Source organism: Eucyclogobius newberryi, unplaced genomic scaffold (genome assembly GCF_026437365.1).
Source record: "Eucyclogobius newberryi isolate DKJ021-1_F unplaced genomic scaffold, fEucNew1.0.hap1 SCAF_7, whole genome shotgun sequence".
In the NCBI taxonomy this organism is placed as follows: Eukaryota; Metazoa; Chordata; class Actinopteri; order Gobiiformes; family Gobiidae; genus Eucyclogobius; species Eucyclogobius newberryi.
The window spans coordinates 29,824,559-29,849,276 of NW_027316389.1; the positions used below are offsets into that span (position 1 = coordinate 29,824,559).

General features: G+C 39.9%; 1 protein-coding gene across 3 annotated transcripts in view; it reads left to right on the forward strand.

Moving 5' to 3' along the window:
* Positions 1-24,718, forward strand: part of cadps2 (Ca++-dependent secretion activator 2) — a 286,229-nt gene that overhangs the window by 141,321 nt on the left and 120,190 nt on the right. For all 3 annotated transcript variants that reach the window (XM_072434936.1, XM_072434937.1, XM_072434938.1), the window contains exons 5-11: positions 911-1,144; positions 1,426-1,547; positions 11,876-11,987; positions 12,610-12,749; positions 22,009-22,075; positions 22,814-22,922; positions 23,965-24,165. In XM_072434936.1, the coding sequence (XP_072291037.1) occupies positions 911-1,144; positions 1,426-1,547; positions 11,876-11,987; positions 12,610-12,749; positions 22,009-22,075; positions 22,814-22,922; positions 23,965-24,165 (985 nt within the window). The remainder of the gene's footprint in view (positions 1-910; positions 1,145-1,425; positions 1,548-11,875; positions 11,988-12,609; positions 12,750-22,008; positions 22,076-22,813; positions 22,923-23,964; positions 24,166-24,718) is intronic.

Genomic DNA, 24,718 nt, shown 5'->3' on the forward strand with positions numbered 1-24,718 from the left:
ACAATTACAAAAGAATATATATAATTAAGATAAGATAAGATAAGATAATCCTTTATTGTCCACACATGGGGAAATTTCATTGATACAACGCAGTAGATACAGAGGAAAAGGACAGATCACAGAATATAGGAAGTTTAAAAAACACTCTCAATAGAAGAACTCTTATAAACAAAAACTCCTATAGACAAAACCTCCCATTTCCCAACAAGGGATGGAGGGGAAAAATTAGGATGTCCGCCGGGATAACGTGACGATCTCTGGGTAAGACGATGGTTTTCCGCAGTTTCATGAGTTCCTCCTTTGTATAAACGCATTATTGACCCTTAAATTTTATGTCACATTTTCTTTCACAGATCTGACGTGTAGTTTGGAAAAGCATTAACATTTCCATTGACATTTTAATTCTGTAATCCAAATGTTGTCCCTCAGTTGTAAAAAGACAATATCACACAAACCTGAAGGAGCTCATCCTCCTGGATACGTTCTGGAGCTCTGGGCCTCAGGGTTTAGGCAGCAAGTCAAACATAAATCATTGTTAATGTCTTGTTTTTGTCAAATCCAACAGTTAAAAAAACATGTCCTGTGGTGCAACAGCTTCATTTACTTTGGAAAATGAATTTGAATTGGTAAAGAATGTCTTTTACAGTGGGACAATTACATAATGATTTAACACTATAGACATCTAAAACGCTGTTACATCCAAAATGATGTCATGCTTGTGAAAAACCTTCCTTACACTTGTTTATAAGTTTTGTATTTCGCTCCAAATAACGTTAAAAGGAGTTATGCTATAAGCAGCAGGGGTAAAGGGACTACTATTTTTTTTTTAGCATATAATATCACAACAACAAATCTCCATCATTTTAAAACAATGCAGAGTGTGTCGTTGGTCCCCTCTGTCCGCCTACAGGAGCGTAGGTATCCGAAGCTGGTGTCCCCGGACATGGAGGCCCTGTACGTGGAGGAGCTGAGGTCCTCCGTGAACCTGCTCATGGCCAATCTGGAGAGTTTACCCGTGTCTAAAGGAGGACCCGACTTCAAACAGAAACTCAAGCGCTCCTCGCTCAACAACTCCTTCCTGGACATGGGCGACGAGGGAGACATTCTGTCCAAGTCTGACGTGGTCCTGTCTTTTAATATCGAGGTGAATGGGAGACTATTACCCAATATTGCAATGTTGACATGAGCGATTATCACAAGCCTCATATTAATGTATAATCAGCTTTTAACGTTCATGGTTAACTTGTCTGTACATTTGGCCTTGTTTTAACTTAAAGGTGCCACATCTTCATTTCCCTTCGTCTTAAGTATGGAATCAAATGCTAGAGAGTATTGTTACTGTGCTGTACTGTATTTGCAATAGAAAATCCACCTTTATACATTAACTATGGCTGTTCCTTGCCTTCCTGTCCGTGCTGTCCACAGATAGTGATCGTGGAGGTGCAGGGCCTGAAGTCGGTGGCTCCAAACAGAATAGTTTACTGCACGATGGAGGTGGAGGGAGGAGAGAAGCTGCAGACGGACCAGGCCGAAGCCTCCAGGCCACAGTAAGGGCACTGCACACATCAGCAGTTCTAACATGGATGTGTATTCATTTGACACATGAGAAAGTGCAAATGTGGAAAACAGTGAAGAAACTCAAACATGACTCAATGTGACATAACTGTGGTTTTGACTTGCAAGTGTGAAAACAGTCATTGAATCATGTTTTTTCTTGATAATAGAAAAGGCAAAAGATGGAAACTTTTCTAAGCTTATTTCTGAAGAATGAGGCTGAAACTTGTGCCAATCTGAAATATATCATGTAATGAAACCCTCAACAATTACAACTATATTTAATTCTGATTTTGTGAACTGCAATTTTTATTTTTAAATGGCAGTGGCAAAAGTGAATAACTACTTGAAATAAAAAAAGTCCCAAGATTTAGGACATGATTGGAGACGCAGTAGTAGTAGTTGTAGTAGTAGTAAGTATTAGTAGTAGTATATCAGTAGTAGTAGTATTAGTGCGAGTGTAGTGTAGGGTAGTAGTACACTCGATATATTATGGATTTGTTCCGCTGTTATGATGTTACACCTTTTCCCGAGTGCTTTTGCCCGGAGCCAGGTTACTTATTTAGTGCTGGTAAACATATTTTTCTCTCCTTCCTTTTAGTTTTGATACAGTGTAAATATTGTGCTCCATGATCCCAACGACAACAAACGCACTGCTCTGCGCACACACTAGAACGGAGACAGCCAATCAAACACACAGGGGAGGCGGGACATGCAGCAGATAAACCAATGAGAGCAGCACATGGAGCTGCGGCAAATCGCAGAGCTTCAGCCCGTATATGGTGCCTCTGTGTGTGTGTGTCCCAGCACAGTAGGAGGCGGGTAGTAGTAGTTGTAGTAGTAGCTGTAGTAGTAGTAGCTGTAGTAGTAGCTGTAGTAGTAGTAGTTGTTGTAGTAGTAGCTGTAGTAGTAGTAGTTGTAGTAGTAGCTGTAGTAGTAGTAGTTGTAGTAGTAGCTGTAGTAGTAGTAGTTGTAGTAGTAGCTGTAGTAGTAGTAGTTGTTGTAGTAGTAGCTGTAGTAGTAGTAGTAGCTGTAGTAGTAGTAGTTGTAGTAGTAGTAGTTGTAGTAGTAGAAGTTGTAGTAGTAGTATTTGTAGTAGTAGCTGTAGTAGTAGTAGCTGTAGTAGTAGCTGTAGTAGTAGTAGTAGTTGTAGTAGCAGCTGTAGTAGTAGCTGTAGTAGTAGTAGCTGTAGTAGTTGTAGTAGCAGCTGTAGTAGTAGCTGTAGTAGTAGTAGCTGTAGTAGTTGTTGTAGTAGCAGCTGTAGTAGTAGCTGTAGTAGTAGTAGTTGTAGTAGTAGCTGTAGTAGTAGTAGCTGTAGTAGTTGTAGTAGCAGCTGTAGTAGTAGTAGTTGTAGTAGTAGCTGTAGTAGTAGTAGTTGTAGTAGTAGCTGTAGTAGTAGTAGTTGTAGTAGTAGCTGTAGTAGTAGTAGTTGTAGTAGTAGCTGTAGTAGTAGTAGTTGTAGTAGTAGCTGTAGTAGTAGTAGTTGTTGTAGTAGTAGCTGTAGTAGTGTAGTAGTAGTAGTTGTAGTAGTAGTAGTTGTAGTAGTAGAAGTTGTAGTAGTAGTAGTTGTAGTAGTAGCTGTAGTAGTAGTAGCTGTAGTAGTAGCTGTAGTAGTAGTAGTAGTTGTAGTAGCAGCTGTAGTAGTAGCTGTAGTAGTAGTAGCTGTAGTAGTTGTAGTAGCAGCTGTAGTAGTAGCTGTAGTAGTAGTAGCTGTAGTAGTTGTAGTAGCAGCTGTAGTAGTAGCTGTAGTAGTAGTAGTTGTAGTAGTAGCTGTAGTAGTAGTAGCTGTAGTAGTTGTAGTAGCAGCTGTAGTAGTAGCTGTAGTAGTAGTAGTAGTTGTAGTAGTAGCTGTAGTAGCAGTAGTTGTAGTAGTAGTAGTTGTAGTAGTAGCTGTAGTAGTAGTAGTTGTAGTAGTAGTAGTTGTAGTAGTAGCTGTAGTAGTAGTAGTTGTAGTAGTAGCTGTAGTAGTAGTAGTAGTAGTAGCAGCTGTAGTAGTAGTTGTAGTAGTAGCTGTAGTAGTAGTAGTAGTAGTAGCAGCTGTAGTAGTAGTAGTTGTAGTAGCAGCTGTAGTAGTAGTTGTAGTAGTAGCTGTAGTAGTAGTAGTTGTAGTAGCAGCTGTAGTAGTAGTAGTTGTAGTAGCAGCTGTAGTAGTAGTTGTAGTAGCAGCTGTAGTAGTAGTAGTAGTAGTAGCAGCTGTAGTAGTAGTAGTTGTAGTAGCAGCTGTAGTAGTAGTTGTAGTAGCAGCTGTAGTAGTAGTAGTAGTAGTAGCAGCTGTAGTAGTAGTTGTAGTAGTAGCTGTAGTAGTAGTAGTAGTAGTAGCAGCTGTAGTAGTAGTTGTAGTAGTAGCTGTAGTAGTAGTAGTAGTAGTAGCAGCTGTAGTAGTAGTTGTAGTAGTAGCTGTAGTAGTAGTAGTAGTAGTAGCAGCTGTAGTAGTAGTTGTAGTAGTAGCTGTAGTAGTAGTAGTAGTAGTAGCAGCTGTAGTAGTAGTTGTAGTAGTAGCTGTAGTAGTAGTGTAGTAGTAGCAGCTGTAGTAGTAGTTGTAGTAGTAGCTGTAGTAGTAGTAGTAGTAGTAGCAGCTGTAGTAGTATGCTCTAAAAATAACCCTTAATGACTTAATTACATTTCCCTTGGCACTTTTTTAAGCCGTTCAAACTATAGGTATACGACGGTATATCAGCTTGAGAAGTGTACAGTTACAGTATAAATCACATCCAGGCTTGATTTGAAAATGGACTAATTAAAGACTTTTACTTTGGACAACTTGTGCCTTAATTTTCTGTTTCTGTCTTTAAATTATATTTTTATTTCCTACTCTCTGGTGGTGTTGTTTTTTTTTGTTCTATGTTTTATACTAAAAACTACAGAAGAAAAAAGATATAAATATAACAAAATTAAATAGTGTACAGTTTATAGTCTTGTGCAATGTGTTATGTAAGTAGGAAGTGTCCCCATCCTCCTCAGGCAGTAAAGTTCAGGACAGTTATATAATGCAGGAGTCAGTGGAGCTGACACTGTGGCCTCAGCTCTAACAAACTCCACCGACAGTTTGAGACACTAAACCTGCTGCAAAAGAACTCCCTCCATGGGCTGTCTGTCCTGCTGTCAGTCCTAAAGGGTAATGGTTGTTGAAACACCTGTAGAAAATGGCAGAAAGTGACATCACACTAGGGATACTCATTCCGGTCAAAGTTGATGCATAATTTACAAAAACAACTTTTTTGACTCTCTAAACTTAACAAAATAAATGTGCTCTCATATATTTTTATCTGTCAAAAAAAAGTGACATTGGATGAGTTTTTGCAGTGTTTGCTGGGTAATTTCCTAGTGTGATGTCGTCAATTACAAACAGGAAGTGAAGTTATAAACCTAAAACATATTCTGTGATCAAATGTTCAAAATTCAAACTATAGTTATCTTAATTGCATTTTAGTTCAATTAGTCAGCCGACCTGTCATGGACACATTAATGAATTATATATATATTCTCTTTATTTAACCACTTTATTTAAGAAAGTGTCCTAGATCTAAAATAAAGAGTATTCTAGATGTATTTGTTTATATCTGGATGATTTGGCGAATCACACACAATGCTGCGGAAGATCTCACTTCAAGTATAGCATTTTACACGTTTATATTACATTTTGGAGTGTATTATTGCAGTTCATCTCTTTCAGGCTCCCACATGTTTTGGCTTGTTTAGTTTATTTTTATTTATATGATTGATTATAAAAAAAATATACTTTCAGCAACTAAAGCAGGTTTCAGCAATAACTGCTCAGGAAGAGTCAAACCTAGAGTCAATTCATCTGTGATGCTATTGCACAATGCACAATAACCCTCTCTCTATAGATTCTATAGATAATGTCAGCGTTAGAGGCAACGCCCACTAACGCTAGAGAGGGAAATGAAACCATTCAAGAGCTGCTCTCACATTAAAAGGGCAAACACAGCCTTAATAAAAGTATTTATTTATCATATATTCTTAGGTTTATGATCTAGTTCCCTCTATTTCAGAATCCTTATTCACATATGGTTGAATGGCACAGTGAATACTAAATGTAAAATACCAGAACAAAACTTACCATACATTTTAAAATCAATTCAGCTATACTAAGAAAGTTAGATGTGAAGGAAATGTAATCACAATCCAGCTTTGAACTTGAGTTATTTTGGCTTCCTGTCTAAGAACTTAAGACTTTTCCCAGCATATTTCATGAAGCTTAGAACGATTCAGCACATGTGGTGTTTTTATCTTCAATTTATGTAATGGATATTGTTTACACTCCTTGACATAGCTTGATATGCATCATTAAGCAATACCTTTTAAGTGTTCAAAGACAATCCACTTGAACTAATGCATAATGGTGGCAGTGGCTCGCCTATTGTTGTGTCTGTGGGCCACACTTCACTCACCTTACCTATGTATGAAGTGTGTGAATGAGGCAGCCGTAGTAGTATAAAGGAGTATTTTATGATACTAAACTATTGCTCTAAATCTCTCTGTCCTTCTCGCCAATCTTTTTTTTTCTTCCACAGCCAGCATTTTCGAGGTTAGCCAATTCTTACAGACGACAAATGACCCTTTCTCTGAGTCTCCAAAGCCCTGTCGCTGAGTTTCATTTTTCGCTACTGTAACAAGATGCGAGGTGGGCTACTCTTGTTGCCCACGGTGACACCATCCGCCTTGACCCGAGGTGCTAATGGTCTAGAGATGACAGGTTTTACATGATGACGGCTTTTAACAGGGTTCTATCTGTCCCCAGTGAGTTGACCTTGAGGAGAATGTGATGGGTCAGTTCATCTGTGGGCAAAACAATGTGACGATTGAGCGTGTTTGTGTGCTGACATGGGATATAGACAGTGTGTGTGTAATAGTGCAGTCAGATGAACCAAATGGTACATAACAACTTGGTTTGTGCTCTGTATACATATAATAAGGAGAATGATAGTTTCTTACCCAAGGGCACAGTAACAGTACTGTATGCTGTACTATGTAATGGGAATCACACCACTAACCTTTGGGTTAGTGCAACTATTAAAAATGGGTTTTGGTGTTTCCTCATCATTAGTTTCCTCAAAGTTGCATTTTGATTTGAGTATTCGGAATGTTCCTGTTTTCATTTACCCCCTGTCCCCGCCCACATCCCTGTACATGGCTGTGATTATTTGAAAAATGAAAACTCTGACACATGTAGGATTCTAAAATGTCACATAGTGCCTCTAAAAGCAAAAATAAAAACATGTAAATGACAAACGGCTGCTTGTTAAAAGAGACACATCATTCAAAATTGACTTTTAGGAGCTCGAAGTAGTCTTCAGAGTGATTCATACATATTTGAGTCATCGTTATTCTCTTTCAGACAAGACGCCATTGCTCCGTAAGTCCAGGTCTCCACCGCTGCCCATGCCACGCCCTCTGATATTTACTTATGTCATTCTGCAATTTGGTTTCCTGTTGTGACGCACGTTGGATTCGGCAGTGTCGCGTGCATTGAAGCAATTTTAAAAGCAAAGGCATCATACGTCTCTCAATCCTTATATAATTATTTTTACGTCCCTGTCAACATGACAGGTACCAATCATTTGGTACCTGTCAACATGACGGGTACCAATCATTTGGTACCTGTCAACATGACGGGTACCAATCATTTGGTACCTGTCAACATGACGGGTACCAATCATTTGGTACCTGTCAACATGACGGGTACCAATCATTTGGTACCTGTCATGGCTAATGCTGAATCAGTCACAAGTGTTTTATTGATATGTAATTTATTTGGCTTCATGCTGTCGCTGCCAACATTAAAGACACAGTAAACACGGTGGTCTTTCCTCGTCTCCACCTCAGTCACAGTGAAGCCAAGTGCTACATACACTTCCTCATATTTACTCGTCTTATTAGCTTTTGGGTGAATTTTGTTTGTTTCGTTATTAGGGATGTCACAATATAAATTTCAGTCACGATTATCATGTGGAGAAATATCACGATTTTACGATTATTCACAATTATCAGAAAAAAGTAAGGAAACATTTATATATAAACAATTAACCTCCCTTCTCTTTAATATAGCTTATTCATTTAAAAAAATAAAATGACCACAAATGGATTAAATAATATAAAAGTATGCTTATTGGCCCCTCATTGTAGCTCTTTTAAGCATTATATAAATTATTAATGAGATGAGCTCCATGGTAACGCTCGGGGGGAGGGGCTTGAAGCATTTTCAGGTAAGATTACGCTCTGAACTACCCGTCTCCTCTTCTCTCTTTCCCTCCCTCTCCCTCCGGGCCGCTCTGGTCCAAAGCGTCCGACGCTCAAACGCCCCCGACGTGTTGCCGCACTATTTGAGAAGGACGGCTCTAGCCAGTCACGGGCACAAAACTTAGCGAGATCATCATCAATCCATTTCTTGACAGTGATCGTCTTCAGTGTCCTTGCAGCCGCTGGTTTTTGTCTGTGTTTGACAGCGGCAGCGGCAGCGTGGTGTTTTATCTGCCATGATTTTCTCAGCGCGCACATGTGCTCCGCTGCTTCCGCCTCTCTACAACTACAACAATAATCATTGACTGTAGTTATAGCGCGCCCAGTTGGTACATAGGAATCGCTTTGGGTAAAATATTACGGTGAAAAATTTGCGTCGGTCAGTATGTCCGGAGCCTTGATTTTTGAGTCTGTGTCCGACCCGTAATTTCGAGGCTTGATCTCTTGTAAAAGGTACAACTGTGCCCTCCGTTCTATTCAAACACAGGACCTTATGACGCTAATTAGAGAATAGATTGTTTTCTATATGTCAAATGCTAGCTCATTTAACTTATCCCACTGTGCTGCATGTCCCCCGGACCCCTGTTCACGGGCCCATGCCTTGTACCCCCGTGTCTCGTTTGATTACGTGATCGCTTTATTGAAAGGGCCTATAATTAAAGTCCATCAGTGCTCCAGGACAGTGGCGTAATCAGCAGTGATCATGTTGTCCTTGTAATCATTGCTAACCACGCTGTCGTTAGAAGTGCCTGAGTTATGGAGGCGCTGGCTAATTAGAGTGAAGGTCAGTGGATTCCCGGGGTCGGCAGGCGAACAGGTGCTACGCTAATTTGACGTGTTTTGGTGATTCGCAGCTTGTAAAATACAGTGCTGGTGTGAAGAGAGAGCGTGTGAAAGGCCAGTCCCATTACAAACTGGACCCCCTAAAGCTTTGCACAGCACAGAGTAATGGTCATATTTTTACTGGAAAGTGGGTATTTGATAGAAGGGTGATTGAATTTATGGACTTTGATAAGAAATACAAGCAACAATTTTACATTTGTATTTTACTATCAACAAAACCAATGCTATATTTATTTATAGGCTGTGTACAAAACTTGTATCCCTTCTGCTCATAGAAAGCATTTGGGTGAATAATAAACATAAGTACTGGAGTCATATGAGAATGATTTAGTCCGTGCTCCTACGTGCGGGGTAGAACTTAACTTTCCGTTATTTTTCACAATTTTCATTAAATGTCTTGTAAAATATAATTGTTATCATATTTAGGAAAATATTTGGGTTTGGATTAGGCTCATGTTCAGGAATTGTTTATTTGGATAAAATTAGAGAATCTTTTGGACATGGAATCCTAGAATGTAAACAAAAAAATCCCCCAAAATTTGGCAAATGCTTTTTTTATACATTTTATTTCATAATCATGGTAAAATAAGAGTTAGGTTTAGAAACCATTTGTTTAGTTTAGGGTGACCTATGCTCCGGTGGCTTTGCTAACATTATATCCTTTCATTTGCTTTATTCTGTCTTATCTTTGTCTTATTCATTATTGCAAGTTATTTGGCCCACCCCTGATAGTAATTAATCTGTGAAAATATTTTAGGCAATTGTTTTTATTATGGTGGACCAATATTTCCCGTCCAGCACTTTCTGCAGGGACGTTTCTCACTGATGCACTGTAAGCAAAGCCAACTGCAGCCCTGCGTCTGAAACTGCTGTAAAGGGGCATTCAACTATAAATAATATATTTATTTAGACTTTTGACTTTATAGTTTATATTTTAAAATTACTCACTTGTGTCCGACACGTGTTCAAATATTGATTTTACTACTAACGATGTGATGATTTCTTTATAACAAAAAAAAATGTTCAAGACAATTCCAAAAGACCACAGACATTTTTCACTTTAGTTTCCCAGATCCTACAATTAAAGGCACTGTTTATGTTCTGTCTTAACAACGTGAAAAGACAGGACTAGTTTGAAATGTTTTCATCTCTTTGCTGCATTCCACATGTTGCTCACTTACCTAATGCCTTCTGAGCATACTGAATATTCACCGTAATGAGTTTATAAGCTCTTTTCACAGCTCTCTGATGCCCTCACAGTAAAGCTAACACAATTAGCAGGCTAACAGCACACAGGGAGAATAAAACACTCATGCAAAATGGATGCTCTCACTCTAATGGAGGCTTTTACCATTTATCTGTGCTGTGGCAAAGCAGATTTGACTTTATTACATGAGCATGTAATAAAGTAAAAAAAAAAACATGTAACCCCTTTAAATAATTTGAAAATAAACCAAAAATGATACTCTTTGATCTCAAATCTCTACCAAACAGCTGCAGCTGTTCATTAAACTGCTCCAGTCCGAGCTGGGTTAGAATGAGGCAAGGCCTGAGCATACAAACAGCATGCCCTCCATGTGCACTGGGACCGTAGGCTTAAGTCCTTTGGTTGATTTAATTAATCAAAAAAAAGTATGTGAACCCTTTGGAATTATTGTTCTGAACTTCATCCAAGCCACAACAATAGAAAAACACAGTCTTCTCAAATAATACTGCACAAACCTGTTTTCATGTTTTTATTGAACACAACATGTAAACATTCAGAGTAGGGTGGGAAACGTATGTGAAGCCCTCGGATAATGACTTCTCCAAGCGCTAATTGGAACAAGGAGTCAGCCAACCTGGAGTCCAATCACTGTGATGGGATTGGATGTGTTGGTAAAAGCTGCCCTGCCCTATAAAAACACCAGTTTGGAGTTTGCTCTTCTCAAAAAGCATTGCCTGATGTGAACTGAACCATGGCTCACACAAAAGACTTCTCAGATCAAGAATTGTTGACTTGCATTAGGCTGGAAAGGAGTACAAAAGTATCTCGAAAAGCCTTGATGTCCATGTGTTGCTACTCTCCCTGGGCGTGGTGGTTGCAGCACATTTGAAGTTTGCAAAATATCACCTGGATGTTCCACAGCACTATTGGCAAACTATTCTGTGGACAGATGAAACCAACATACAACGCTTTTTGTGGAGAGAAAGAGGCACAGCACAACAACATCAAAACCTCATCCCGGCTGTGATGGTTTAGGGGGCATCATGTGTGGGGCTGCTTTGCTGCCTCATGGCCTGGACGGATTGCCAACATCGATGGAAAAATGAATTCTAAAGTCTATCAAGACATTTTGCAGGAAAACTTAAGACCGTGTGTCCCTCAACTAAAGCTCAACAGAGGATGGGTGATGCAACAGGACAATGACCCTAAGCATAGAAGTAAAGCAACAACAGAGTGGCTTCAACAGAAGAAAATGCACCTTCTGGAGTAAGAGTCCTGTGTGTGGTGTGTGCGGTGACTTTTGTAGATGGGCAAGTGTTCATCAACATTTAGCATTTTGAATAAACTGAAAAGAAAAAAAACTACCATGCAAGGGTGAGTTTTGAAACCCGGTATCTTGCATGAAGGGTGAGCACGTACCCCACTGAACTAATGCTGAATGGAGTAAATACACACTTCATAACACAAACACTATGATTCCATGTTGTTAAAATACTGCCTGTATTTGTTACTAATGTCTACTCATTGGAAGCACTAACAGAGCCTTAGCTACAAATAAAGACTCAGTTTGTCCAATCTTGGCTCTGCTGTTTATTCAGCGTGGTTTGATCACAGAACCAAGCTTGACGCAGTACTGCTCAGTGGCCACTAAAATATCTGTCTTCTAGCCAAGCTCTAGCATCAGAAGTGAGTGGAAAACTGGCTTATTTTGATATATTTTGGAACAATTCAAATATAGTTGTGACACACAGTAATTTTAAATGTTAGTGGTCAATCACTGCTTGCCTTGATTGCCTTGACCACTGGATTATAAAGATTTGATATGGACCTATGACTGACTGAGTTTTCAATCATGTTACAATGTTGATTCTGATCATATCTGGACATATCTGGCATCGTTACCCACTGCATACTACTGCTACTGTTTATTACCTCATTTACACTGCTTCTCTCCTTGCTTTTAGTTGTTTGTCATATAAATAAGTTGTGCTTTTGCCTGTGTGTGTTCAGGTGGGGCACACAGGGGGACTTTGTAACGACTCATCCTCTGCCTTCAGTCAAAGTCAAGCTGTTCACCGAGAGCACCGGGGTCCTGGCTCTGGAGGACAAGGAGCTCGGGCGGGTCAGTGCTCAGTCTGCACATGTGTCATTCCCACTCTCTGTCCTTTTCAGATGTGTCTTTTCAAACGGACTACAAAGTTACAAGGGAAATGGAAGAACAATGAAGCTGTAATATTTTTTGTCATATTTGAATCTTTTCTAAAACTTGATTATAATTTCTTAGTGTTGCTTCATTGCCAATATCACTGATCACTGAAGCACGACACATATTGGACATGGCTATGGCTTGGATATGGCTGCTTTACAAGCTTTTAACTGTGGTATAATTGTTTTACAGAAAGTTGGATCTGTAGAGTGATTCATGCATGTTTGAGTAATGTTTGTTCTCCTGATCCGAAAATGCCTGTTTCCCCCCGATACACTCACTGCTCCCTGTTCATTCTCGTAGGATTCAGCAAAAAAAATAAAAATCTTGCTCTCATGAACTGTCAATTTCCATATTCTATTTGAATTCTATAATTTTCGTTATGCGTTCTATTGTTTTCACTTCAGTTCAGTAAATGATTATCTTAAAATATCCTATAAACTGATAAAACACATCAATGTAGAAGAGGGAAAACCACTAAAACACTGATTTTTGCTTCCCTTTGCCCTCCGGCTCCTCTCTAACCCCATCCCCACAGGTGGTCCTGAACCCCACCACAAATGGGCCCAAACAGGCAGAGTTTCATCGGATGGTGGTCCCGAAACACAGTCAGGACACAGAGCTGAAGATCAAGCTGGCCGTGCGCATGGACAAGCCTCCCAACATGAAGCACAGTGGGTGAGTTTTTCTACTAAAAGCTCTCGAATGAAATGTCCACGGTGCATAATGTGGCTCTATCCAACCGTCTCCCTCCTGCTGTCGCCATGGAGATTACACTGTTGTGCTTTGCCTGGATTGTTCCACAGTATGGAATTACATTGGTCTTTTTCCATGGAGACGAGCAAATGATACCACTGGGCTAATTTACTGTTCAGATCTGTGAAGAGGAGAGCACATTCTTTTTTTTTTTTTTTTTTTTTTTTTTTTGCACCGGTTACTGTATAAATGTAAAATAATGCCACACTGTAAAATCTTAGGTAAAGAAATAACATCTCCATAGAGACGAGATTTATTGAACCATTTTCTCATTAAAAAAACTAAAATGCATTTGATTCAGGCTTGCAATTTATGCTCATTCATATAGAGCATTATTAGTTTTACCTCCCTCATCTCTAATCATTGTGTCATCTCTAACCTATTTTAAAATGAAGAGCAAGTCACTTCATGCAGTAGTTTCAAAAGCAGCATGCCATGACTTGTTCTGATGTGTGGACCGACAGCTCCCTCTTCTGGTTAAGAAGGACAAAATAGAACACTTTTATTTACAGTTTTACGAATATTTTATTTCAGTTTGATTCTATTGCTATTTTATTTCAAATTTCAACCACGGTTTACACACCTATATTTTATTGATCAAGGCAAGTTTATTTGTAGAGCACATTTCATACACAAGGCAATTCAAAGTGCTTCACACAACAGGAAAAATGCATTCAAATCAAAAATAAATTATATAACCAGAAATACAATAAAATTAACTAATTAAAAACAATTTAAGACATAAAAGAGAAGAGTGCAAAGAAAAATCCTTTCAGTCATAAACACAGCTAAACAAAACTGTTTTTAGCTTAGATTGGAACATTGTCAGAGTTGAAGCCTGTCTCACATCTTCAGGAAGACTGTTCCAGATTTTAGCTGCATAAAACTGAAACACAGATTCTCCATGTTTTGTCCTGACTCTGCAGGGCCGGCCCAGCCTATAAGCGAACTAAGCAGCCGCGTAGGGCCCCGAGGCGTTAATAGGGCCCCCAATCTGGCAACCCGTCTTATGCGAAGTGCAAGCGCAGCGTGCGCCACTAGTGTAGTAGCGCTGCTGGCGCGGCAGCGCACACAGCGGTAACATATAAGGCACAAACCGCATTTATTTGAAATGACAATCTGGCAACCAAGACACCAAACCTGCGCTGATTGGGCAACTTCATTGTGCGCGAGGAGCTCGAGAGCAAAACATAAACACAACAGAACGTGGTCCTCATGTCCAGAGGAATATATCCCCCCGATGCCGAAAAACGAAAGAAGAAACTTCTTGACGATGTAAAGAAACTGTAAACTCAACAACACTCTCCAGGTATTGAACTTCTCTTATAAAGAGACGGTTAATGCTGCTGTTTGAAACAACACGATTCTGTCACGTTAGTTCGCTCAGGCTGGAGGCGACGAGAGCTCTGCACCGCGCTTAATAATATGTCTGATGAATGAAAAGATAATAAGCTTCACATTTACACCAGCCCCGTAGTGTGAGCTGCAGGTGAGGCCGGTGAGGGGCGTCTATGCCCCGGGTCACTAAGAGGCGGAGATCCGGTCCGGACGAGCGCCGTGTCGTCCAGAACCTCTGACGTGAGACTTTGGAGTGAACAGTGTGCGGCCCTGTCCCGGGCCCCTGAGCAGGGCCCCTGTGCAGCCTCAGTCAGAGATGAGCGGTTTGAGTTTGCTCTCTCTCACATCACCATGTGTGAGATCAATCGTGACTCGTGATGTCTGTTTTACTTTGACTTCTTAACGTGCAATAAGAGGAACGTAAAGGTTTATGCGTGTAAGGTCCATCAGCCAATCACATCGCAGCAGTGTTTCATGCAGGAGTCCAGTGTGTGATGTTCTGATCAAAACAAACATTTATATTGTAATTCACTTTTAATAGAGCAATAAAACATTTCAATTTATTTAAAAAGCATCATTAGACTATTTGTTATAAATTATAATAAATTGATAGTGAAAAATAACCAGACATATTATAATTACGTCTGTTATAGAATAATACTATATATTTTTATATAAAAGTGGCAAAGTTGCAGAAACGCAGTCTCTTCACTATAGCGAGGTTTGGATCTTCTCTTCTCGTTCTGTTCATTCTCTGGGAATAACATGTTTGCACTGTTTTATCAGTGTTAATTGTTAGTGCCATTACTTATGCCATTTGTTTAATTTAATAGAACTTGTTTTGTCACTTTGGCAAGAAGGAACAGTTGGGAGCTGTAAAAGATAAATTAGTAAGGATAACTATTAGTTTTACATTTTCAGTTAAAATGAATCAATTTGATAATAATTATTTTTCATAGCCAATATTGTATTGAGTAATTAAGTACACTATTGTATTAATAACTGGCTTTAGTCACTTTCTCCTGGCACAGTTTCATCACATCATCATTTTATAGCATTACAACCTCAACATTTTACTCTTACTTTAGCCGGCTGGACCACATTAAAATGCACCAGAAGACCCAAAAAAGGTCTGAAAATCTCCCCCAGGCCCCCCCTGTTCATTAATTTAAACTGCTAATGTGGCTGTAGACCCTTAACGCCCACAAATACACACAAAAACATATCTGGGACGTGTGTTATTTGTACAGGGAGTAGAGGTGATGTCAGCGGAATACCAAGTTGCATTGTGGGATTTAAGTTATCAATATTTGACCCTGTGAGGTGTTGAGAATAAACTAACTGGCAAACGGATGCCCTGGAGTTTTGGTGCTTTGTTTGCGTTGAAGAAAGTTCCCATATGTGAATTGTTTACTGACAATGGCAATAAAACTGATTCTGATGACGTGGTGAGGGGCCCCCAAAAATGTTTTCGCTTAGGGCCCCCTGAAGGCTTGGGCCGGCCCTGTGACTCTGGCACCAGCAGGAGGCTGGCCCATGTTTAGTCCTGACTCTGAGCACCAGCAGGAGGCCGGTCCATGTTTAGTCCTGACTCTGGCACCAGCAGGAGGCCGGTCCATGTTTAGTCCTGACTCTGGGCACCAGCAGGAGGCCGGTCCATGTTTAGTCCTGACTCTGGCACCAGCAGGAGGCCGGTCCATGTTTAGTCCTGACTCTGGCACCAGCAGGAGGCCGGTCCATGTTTAGTCCTGACTCTGGCACCAGCAGGAGGCCGGTCCATGTTTAGTCCTGACTCTGGCACCAGCAGGAGGCCGGTCCATGTTTAGTCCTGACTCTGGCACCAGCAGGAGGCCGGTCCATGTTTAGTCCTGACTCTGGCACCAGCAGGAGGCCGGTCCATGTTTAGTCCTGACTCTGGCACCAGCAGGAGGCCGGTCCATGTTTAGTCCTGACTCTGGCACCAGCAGGAGGCCGGTCCATGTTTAGTCCTGACTCTGGCACCAGCAGGAGGCCGGTCCATGTTTAGTCCTGAATCTGGCACCAGCAGGAGGCCGGTCCATGTTTAGTCCTGACTCTGGGCACCAGCAGGAGGCCGGTCCATGTTTAGTCCTGACTCTGGGCACCAGCAGGAGGCCGGTCCATGTTTAGTCCTGACTCTGGCACCAGCAGGAGGCCGGTCCATGTTTAGTCCTGACTCTGGCACCAGCAGGAGGCCGGTCCATGTTTAGTCCTGACTCTGGCACTAGCAGGAGGCTGGTCCATGTTTAGTCCTGACTCTGGCACCAGCAGGAGGCCGGTCCATGTTTAGTCCTGACTCTGGCACCAGCAGGAGGCCGGTCCAAGTTTAGTCCTGACTCTGGCACCAGCAGGAGGCAGGTCCATGTTTAGTCCTGACTCTGGCACCAGCAGGAGGCCGGTCCATGTTTAGTCCTGACTCTGGCACCAGCAGGAGGCCGGTCCATGTTTAGTCCTGACTCTGGCACCAGCAGGAGGCCGGTCCATGTTTAGTCCTGACTCTGTCACTAGCAGGAGGCCGGTCCATGTTTAGTCCTGACTCTGGCACCAGCAGGAGGCCGGTCCATGTTTAGTCCTGACTCTGGGCACCAGCAGGAGGCTGGCCCATGTTTAGTCCTGACTCTGGCACCAGCAGGAGGCCGGTCCATGTTTAGTCCTGACTCTGGCACCAGCAGGAGGCTGGCCCATGTTTAGTCCTGACTCTGGCACCAGCAGGAGGCTGGTCCATGTTTAGTCCTGACTCTGGCACCAGCAGGAGGCCGGTCCATGTTTAGTCCTGACTCTGGCACCAGCAGGAGGCCGGTCCATGTTTAGTCCTGACTCTGGCACCAGCAGGAGGCCGGTCCATGTTTAGTCCTGACTCTGGCACCAGCAGGAGGCCGGTCCATGTTTAGTCCTGACTCTGGCACCAGCAGGAGGCCGGTCCAAGTTTAGTCCTGACTCTGGCACCAGCAGGAGGCAGGTCCATGTTTAGTCCTGACTCTGGCACCAGCAGGAGGCCGGTCCATGTTTAGTCCTGACTCTGGCACCAGCAGGAGGCTGGCCCATGTTTAGTCCTGACTCTGGCACCAGCAGGAGGCCGGTCCATGTTTAGTCCTGACTCTGGCACCAGCAGGAGGCCGGTCCATGTTTAGTCCTGACTCTGGCACCAGCAGGAGGCCGGTCCATGTTTAGTCCTGACTCTGGCACCAGCAGGAGGCCGGTCCATGTTTAGTCCTGACTCTGGCACCAGCAGGAGGCCGTTACCGTTACATTGTTAATGTCAAATGCATGTTCTCCAGGATGAATAAAGGCTATATTTTTGGATGTCTTGTCAGTTCTTGGTCAGATTGTATTCCTTTACACCAGCAGATGGCGCCACAGGGTTGATTTTCATGCCCGACTGTCAATGTTAATCACATGTTTTCCATCCTGGTTTTGTCCTCATAATGAGGTATTGTAGCTGGCTGATTACAGTTTGCAGTTTTATAAGAAATGTTTATTAAATTCTAACTAATGTGGAGAGTTGTCTGTGTTCTGATTAATGTTGAAATGCCAGAATGAGGTCTGGAACCATCGGCTTCAGAGCGAGCTCCACTGCCTCACACTCATGAGCCAAACACATTCATGTTCAAACACTAGGAACAATATAGTCATTTGCATTACCTTCATTAAAGCTTAACAATCAAACAGTGCCAAATGTATATCTAATGTACTGAAAGACGTACTGGGGGCCTCTCGTGGTAGAATCGACAGCACATATGCCTGGGCAGGCCTCAGTGCTTTGAGTTTGAACAATTTGTTGAATGTCTTTCCCCACTCTAGTCTCCATTTCATGCTGTACTGTCCAATAAAAGCTATGGGCCAAAAAAATCCTTTAACAAAAACAAAAAAGAGACCATCTACTGTTCATCACAATGTCTTGTGCCTGTGGAGAATCATATTCAGAACGACGTTATTCATTCCCATAGTGAAATCATTTTGATCACAGACGTGCAGCCAACCAGCTGAAGGAATAGAGATATCAGACAGACAGAAAGAAACTACTATAAAATATCAGTCTCACAGTAACAATAAAGTCCTATAAACGTGTTTTCTCCACTAGGGGTCAGTGTTAGACTTATTGTCCAGCTTCAGTCTGGCCAGCATCAGGCCTTGACTCCTGTAACCTGCATTAAACCAGCTCCTCACGCCGCACTATTTAAATCACAGTCACATTGTGTCATTTCCCTGCTCCAGGTGTCGCCCTGAGTGAGCCACATCTTTGGAAGTCTTATTTAAATGTCATGGCCTTGATTAAAACTGGCCATTCAAGCTTAGTTTCTATACAAATTCATCTATTTCTTTTACGTTAGCTTGTGACATGAATAAAAAGCAGGAGTGAATACCTTTTCAAAAAGACGATCAAAAAGAAATATGTTAAAGTGAATTGGATGTAACTAAATACTTAATATCAGAATATTAATTTTGATTAACTGTACTCCTGTACAGTCAGAATACAGTGGCATTCCTAAAATCAAAGGAATACATGTTCCAAAGGACTAGGTATTTGTCATGCAAATTAGTATCATATTTTAAATAAATTACATATAATACATTCTCTTAACATATAGTGTTCAAGTAAACTATTACCGGTAATATGACTTTTAGTTCCCAAAACTATTTTAAGCTTTTTGAGGAATCAAATGCCCATTCAGTGCTTACTTGAAATATTGAAAGCACATACCTTATTGTACTTCAATGTCAAACTGTAATTAAAAATTGACTGAACTATGTAGTTTGAAAAGTATGTTGCTCAGTCGAGAATCTAACTCCAACCTTCTGGCAGCTATCCTGCTGTAATATTCAACCTCATCAAACATATGCTTATGATTATGAACAAGCTGATAACATGTGTTTACTCGAGTATTGAGTGTACTAATACTCCTCAAGGCTCCTCAGGACTCAGTGTTTGGAGCCGTGCTGAACACAGACCCGTGTTTACCATTCCTTTGCTACTTTGAGTCTCATTTAAATGGAATTCTAAACTTGCCTGTATGCCAAGTATAGTATGTACATTTATTTTCATGATTAAAACTTTTATAACACTTGCGAATGAGACTAGTGAAAACAGCTAAACTTTATAATATAAGAGAGTCAAATTTAGTCAAATGTAAAGACGTACCTCATACATTGATCAAAGGACGTGATTATCTTTAAAGCAAAAGGCTGTAGTTTGGTTATTTAACTCTTTTCTGGCAGGACACAGGGGGAAAGGTCAACTTACAGTCATCTTCTAAAACATGTATGGAACCCTGCAAAGTGATCATTTTTATTGTCTGCTCAATTTACATTTCAATGTTTCATCTCTCCAAATTATAATAATAATAACAGAAAATAAAAGTTAAAATGTATTTGAGGAAACTACCCATAAGAGTCTTGTTTGTCCAAATGATAAACCACAAAAATGCTCATTCATATCTGAAAGTCTCATGCAACAAACACCACTGGTTTAATCTCGTCAACATTAATGTATTTTGCAGTGACTCATTTAAGTGTAACCGAGCAGTACTGGCTTTGTCCATGTGTTTCCTTAATAGTCCTTCCACAGACATCCCGCCTCCTCTTTCTCCCAGACGGCCTTGACTGGGCGGGTCCCGGGCAAAGGGGCTGAGGCCGGCGCTTGGAGCACATTGATTTTCCTCACTTGCACTTGTGTGTGTCCCACGCTTCCGCCGCCGCCCGGAGCAGGAGCGCGCACTAATTGGAAAAGGCCGCGCTGGTCATTCTCCAACTTCCCTTTCAACCGCACTGACCAACCGCTTTGTGCTTTTTAGTTTTGAAGCGTTTGAGAGGGGCAAGATTCAAGGTCGACAATCGGCCGCAGTGACAGTCGATGCAGGGCCGAGCGGCAGGATTAATAGAATTGTCATTAGAATAGTAAAGCATAAAGACTGTATTTATTTAGGTGAAAAAAATTAAGAACAAGATCCTGCTTTAAAAATACATTACAACTCTTCTAATTGCAATACTTGTATAGATGTATTGAACATGTATTTAAATATTTTATTCTTCAGCCCTAGTTGTTTGCTGCGGTGTAGTTTATTTGGATAATTTATGATATAAAGGGAGATGTATGGCAGTAATTGTTATGATATATGCAATATTAGAATATATTATCTATAATAATTACTATTAACTATTAAAATAAGTAAAAAGAGACAGGAATATGTAGTGTAATCTCCCAAATAAGAGTATAAAGTTCACGTTTTGTACGATTCTTGACATTTACAGATGCGTTTTAGCTCATTCTTGATGCTTTGTTGGAACATTGTCTTAATATTGTTATAAACGTAATGTAAATTAAAAAAAAAAAAAAAAAAAATAGATTGCCACCCCTAAATATACATGCATTGTACTAAAGGAATAGGCCACATTACCAGTATAACCAAACGTAATTGTGCTATTTTATATGTGTGCGTATTAATTATCTTTTGGCCTGTCACGATAATGACTATAGCTACTCGTCGTTCAATAAATAATCGCTGGAACAATATCTTTTGTGTACATTTTCTTTGCACTAGGGGGAAGTTTCTTTTATGTACCGAGCTTTATAGAGTCGAATAAGTCAATTCTATGACAAATTATAGCTGCTTAATATTTTTCACAGCGTTTAATTTGACTTCATCTGATGTTTTTCAAAGATATATTAGGACTTACATGGATATTGCAGATTTGAGGTTACAGTATTGTGTCAGTGGCATAAAGTAGTTTCAATAATGTTCATTGCGATATTCGATGTAACAATATATCAAAATCTGTTATTGTTAAAGCTCTTAATTATCCATTCCCAGACATTTAGTGTACACAAAAGCGCATAAATGTACCTGTTTATGAGCCTGTAACTGTGTTTCTGAGTGAAATCCCCAGAGACAGCCAATGCTCTGGAGGTTGAAGCGTGGGACATATTGACAAATATTGACAAAACTGAATATTTCCAGATTTTTTTTGAATATCCCATGTACAACAGTCTTGATGATATTACGTCAATCCTAAAAATGTGTTCAGATAGCATCTCTTCAAATGTATTAGTTGAGGTTTGATCATCAGACGAAAGTGGAGAAATATCACCTTATACCACTATTTGAAATTTTACACCATTTACTATTTACTATGAACCAGATGCTTACTTTGCATAACTTCATAATCACATTCACGTTTTCTAAATTTAGCTATATTACCCACTTCTACTTGTGAATGAATAATCAGTAAGCAACGTTAAATTCATCTATATCATTGCATTTTATGTTTTTCTATTCCACTGCTATTTAAGTCTGTTTCTCTTTATTTATGTGTCTGTCATTATCAATCTCTGCAACTGTCTCTCCAATTATTGTGACCAAGTTATTGTGAAAATAACGTATGGGTTTAATATGCCTTACTAAGTGCAAATGTTATAAGTTAAAGATATGTCATGTTTATTGACTGTCGTTTAAAATGCAGTACCAACTATCTAAATTGAATTGTCAATTTGATTACAACCTTATCATAATTTCAAACTTGCAGCAGATTTTAATGTAGAGGTATGATGAACATTTATTTGGTGCCAAAAATCTTCCATGGAAACTAAAATGATACTTACTTACGCCGTGTTTGTCTAGCTAGCCTTGTTTTTCTGTTCATTTTGAAGTAAAAAGTAGCGAGAAATGTTATAATGTAATCCAATTTAAAAGCAATGTCAGAAAAGATGTGCATCATAAATGATCAAAAGTAAACCAATATAGGTATAAAAAAAACTCTTAGCTTATACAAAATCTAAAGATGAAGTACTCCAATTAAAGCAGGAATTGTTTTTGTGTGTGGTTAACAGATATCTCTACGCAGTGGGTCAGAGAGTGTGGAAACGCTGGAAACGAAGATATTTTGTTCTTGTTCAGGTAAGATAAGTACAATTATGAGATGCAAACAGACCAATCAAAGAAGGACAAAAATATGCTACAAATGTCGGTATCGTCTTTTACTTAAATTACTCATATTTCTTTATTATCATGTTTTATGTTGTAGAACTATTCAATCTGCTCTATGTTTAAAAATATTAATAAAAGTACCACATTAAAAAATCAACTTATTTTTAAAGCGTTATCAAATGTTCTTCATGAGTAAAAAGACAACATATCAACAGTAGCAATTCAAATAAATGTCTTGTGTATTATATGTATATTTGGCTTGGGCTTTGACTCTAAACCTTTATTGCAAAATGTGACCACAAACATGCTAAAAAATAACCCCTCAAACCATATGATTCAGTCCAATTCATAAAAATAGTCAGATAGAAAGTACAGATACCTGCTCTCAAATGTAAGTAAAAGTGAAGAGTATTTACTGTGAAATGTACTTGAGTAAAGTACAGATAACTAGTACAGTACATTTACTTTTGTACTTTGTTGCTTTCTGCCACTGAACATTTGTCTCAGTCTAATAAAGTATATTTTTAAGTTCAATAGTTTGTCTTCTTGTAATTGTATCCTCATGTTTACTCCTTTTGGTTTGTCTTTGCTAAAAAACTGCAGTTGCAATTGTGTGCTTTTGTTTTAGACTTTTTTGACTTCAGATATGCTGGTAGTCTGAAGGTTTGTTAGTTTCTCGGTGGCACATTAGTTCTTCTCTCCCGTCAGGTGAGCCAGTACACCTTTGCCATGTGCAGCTACAGAGAGAAGAAGGCTGAGCCGCAGGAGCTGATGCAACTGGAGGGCTACACTGTGGACTACTGCGACCCCCAGACTGGTAACCATCAAACCCATTTAACGCTCACACATTAAGTTCATGCTAGAACAGCGCTTTTCAAACTTTTCACTCACATACGTTCAGTAACACGTCTGGAAATATTCTGCATTTGAAGTACCTGTAGGACACCAACAAGACATATACCATCAAAATGGGAACTCAATTCTAAAACTAAAAAAAAATGTTAATGCTGGACTAGATCAAGACTAAACCAGGACCAAACCAGGGCAAAACTGGGAATAAACTAGGCTCAAACAAGGAGCAAACCAAACTGTGTTTTCACTCTAAATCCAGACTGAATCCAATCTAAAGCGTGATTCAAATTGGCTAAACCGTGGGTGAAAACTATGTCTCTAAAAAGCCAAGGAAAAGCCCCAACTTTAAAAAAGACGTAGGTTTTTTTCACGTACTTAGTATTGAACTCTATCATGAGTAGATCATTTTAAATTGTGGTCATTAAAAAAACACTCTATTGATTTAAAACAGCTTCGTAATAGAAACAGGTCCATTGACTTCCTGTTCAAAGCTGCTGAACGGATAAGCCCCGCCTCTTCATAGTGACAGTTCACCTGAACAAGTAGAGGATTGTCATTCACATGTTTATACTTTTGAAAATTATCCATGTTACATTTTAGAACATGTGTCACTCGGAGACTTCATTTTTCAAATAATCACAGCAAAGTACAGGGATGTGGGCGGAGATTCCGAATCCGAGCACTTAAACCTTAGTTGCAGGACAATTCAAACATTCATGAATCAATCAGAATACAGTTTGGAGTAAATGAATGATGGGAAAACATGTTGTAACAAGGTTGAAAGCACATTAAAGAAAAAAAAATGAAAGAAGCTGTAACATGCATTCCTACAGGTTTAAAACTGTAGTACAGCTATATTAAGTACTCAAGAGACATAATAACCAGCCCTTTTAAATGTACAACAAAGTGGTGTCAGCCTTAGAATCTGGCAGCCCAAAGTGAGCGTCTGGATTAGAATAAGTCCACTCTCTATACAGCTTTCTCATATCCTTTTCGGTCCCGCGCAGGTCTGCAGGGGGGCCGGGTGTTCTTTAACGCGGTGCGAGAGGGCGAGCTGGTGATGTTTGCCTGTGACGATGAGCAGGACCGGGTGCTATGGGTGCAGGCCATGTACCGGGCCACGGGACAGTCCTACAAACCCGTGCCCCCTCTTCAAAACAAGACCCTCAACTGCAGAGGGCCCAACCAGAAGACCACATCGCCCATCAGTAAGTCCACTCCAGCATATTAGCAAGTAGAAACTTTTATGATATATTTAGTCTTCCAAGGGTCTAAACCTAGACTATTGTGAGGCTAAACCAGGTCTAAAACTAGACTATTGTGAGGCTAAACCAGGTCTAAAACTAGACTATTGTGAGGCTAAACCAGGTCTAAAACTAGACTATTGTGAGGCTAAACCAGGTCTAAAACTAGACTATTGTGAGGCTATTGTGAGATTATAACAAAAAATAAGCAACCCTTTTTGATATATAGGCTAGAAATGTCACTGAGTTTGCTTTTCTATTATAAAGGATGGTAAAGAAAAAAAAAAAAGAAAAAGGTAAAATTTCTCACCTCAAATTATATTTGAGCTTCACAAAAAAGTATTATTTGTAAAGTATTTAATATGTCTGAAGATGAAATGAAAACTGTTTAAATGGTTTTATTGCTCTATTCATTTTTTGTTGTTGCTAATGTTTCAATTATAACATGGTTAATTTAGAAATGTGTTTACTAGAATAGTCATACTTGAATGGCCTAGAATAGGCTTCAATATTATGT